The 1,838-nt window shown below is 56.5% G+C and overlaps 1 protein-coding gene across 1 annotated transcript in view; it reads right to left on the bottom strand.

Annotated features, from left to right (window-relative positions):
• The window catches only part of MONBRDRAFT_12732 (uncharacterized protein), a gene marked incomplete at both ends in the record, with an annotated part of 19,636 nt that overhangs the window by 1,813 nt on the left and 15,985 nt on the right, over window positions 1-1,838 (bottom strand). Inside the window, one exon of the mRNA XM_001750594.1 lies at window positions 28-1,799. Coding sequence (XP_001750646.1) covers window positions 28-1,799 — 1,772 coding nt within the window. The remainder of the gene's footprint in view (window positions 1-27; window positions 1,800-1,838) is intronic.

Below are 1,838 nucleotides of genomic sequence, written 5' to 3'. Positions count from 1 at the left end.
TGCTGGGCTTCGAGGTCAAACAAAGACCACGGCACAAAGCTCTCGCCAATGTACTGGGCAATTTCGTGGCGTTTCCCGGCACATTCATATGTGTCCCGGTTCTGGCATTTTCCTTCAAAATGGATGCTGGCGCCAGAGCCATCAGCAAGCTGAATGTTGACTGTATCTCCGTCTTGGAAGACATCTCCATTGGTAAAACCAAGCCCATTATTGGTCAGTTCAAAGGGCAGGTCAGGGCATTGTTGTGCTGAAGTTGTTGTGGTGGGACGCGCCGTCGTGGTGGTTGTGGTGGTGGGGCGAGCAGTGGTCGTGGTCGTGGTGGTGGGACGCGCTGTCGTGGTGGTCGTGGTCGTGGGGCGAGCAGTAGTGGTCGTGGTCGTGGTTGGCTGCACTGGTTCGTTGCAGTGGGGTTCTTCACTTTCCACTTCACGTGGTGCTACGCATCGATAGTCCACCTGCAGGTATTTGTACGTGTCGACACAGGGGTCCTGGCCAACAAAAGCATTGCACGCTGTCAAAGCGCATGATTCTTGGCCTTGGCACTGACGCTCCACATATGCTTCGATATCAAGAAAACATTGGTCATAGACCATGCTGTTGGCGCGGTGCAGAGGATCCTCGCAGGTGGTCGTGTCCATCCGACCATAGAAAGCACCAGCCACCTGAATGACAAGTCCGGGACCACAGTCAAGGGCCATTTGGGCCGACTCCTGATCGCAGGCCTCTTTGGGTGCAGCTTCACAAGCCACCTCTCGCAGGCAGGTATCGGCAGGCTTGGTGGTTGGGCGAGCGGTCGTCGTCGTTGTCGTGGTGGTAGTTGGGCGAGCGGTCGAAGTCGTGGTGACGACAGAGTCGCATGCCTCAATCACAATCTCCATCGCGTCAATCACAAAGTACTCGCTGTCGCCCTTCATCTGTTGTTTGACACCAAAAGCGACGACAAACTCTGCCGAGGTATAAGATGAAATGTCATACGTACGAGTCAGAGTATTGCCCCTGCAATCCGCAGCCCGAATAAAGTCGAGGTACTGGACCGTGTTACCGTGATCGGGGCTGACAGCGATAAACCCTTTGTCATCGTCCTCCACATCGCCAACGAAGTGAAAGGTGACTGCAAGCTGAGCTGACCGCACGTTTCGCAGATTTGCCAGACGATAAGCATAGGTATCGCCCGATCCATCGCTTTGACCGTGAAGATAAAGATCTCCGTTATAAACCAAGGCATAACCGCCAGCTGAGCCGTGGCCCTTGACGTCATACTCTTGCCACGATGTCGCAAAGTGAAGCGAGCCATCATTGCCAGAATAGCCACCTGAGCTGAAGTTGTCCTTGTATGATCCTGTTCGGCAAATGTCTGAGTCGACTGTTGTAGTGGTGGTGGTAGGGGCACGAGTGGTGGCGGGAGCCCGAGTAGTGTCCTGCGTCTCGCAAAGGCTGCCCGAGTATCCATCCGCACACTTGCAGTAGGCCCAGCCGAGCCAAGTGTCGCAGGTTCCGCCATTCTTGCAGTCGACCGAGTTGCACGGATCCCATTTGGTGGTTGGGGTGGGTGTGGTGGTGATACGAGTCTCGCACTGGGACCCGGAGTAGCCATCCTTGCAGTCACAGTACGCACGACCGTTGGAAATGCGGCAGGTACCGCCGTTTTTGCAAGTGTGCGAGTCGCAGGGGTTAGGGGTGGTGGTGGGAGCCCGGGTAGTGGTGGTGGTGGTGGTGGTGGTGGTAGGGGCGCGGGTGGTCGTGGGAGCCCGAGTCGTGTCCTGCGTCTCGCANAGGCTGCCCGAGTATCCATCCGCACACTTGCAGTAGGCCCAGCCGAGCCAAGTGTCGCAGGTTCC

The sequence above is a fragment of the Monosiga brevicollis genome, genomic scaffold (assembly GCF_000002865.3).
Source record: "Monosiga brevicollis MX1 MONBRscaffold_44 genomic scaffold, whole genome shotgun sequence".
Lineage (NCBI taxonomy): Eukaryota > Choanoflagellata > Craspedida > Salpingoecidae > Monosiga > Monosiga brevicollis.
This window is presented reverse-complemented; position numbering and strand designations above follow the sequence as displayed.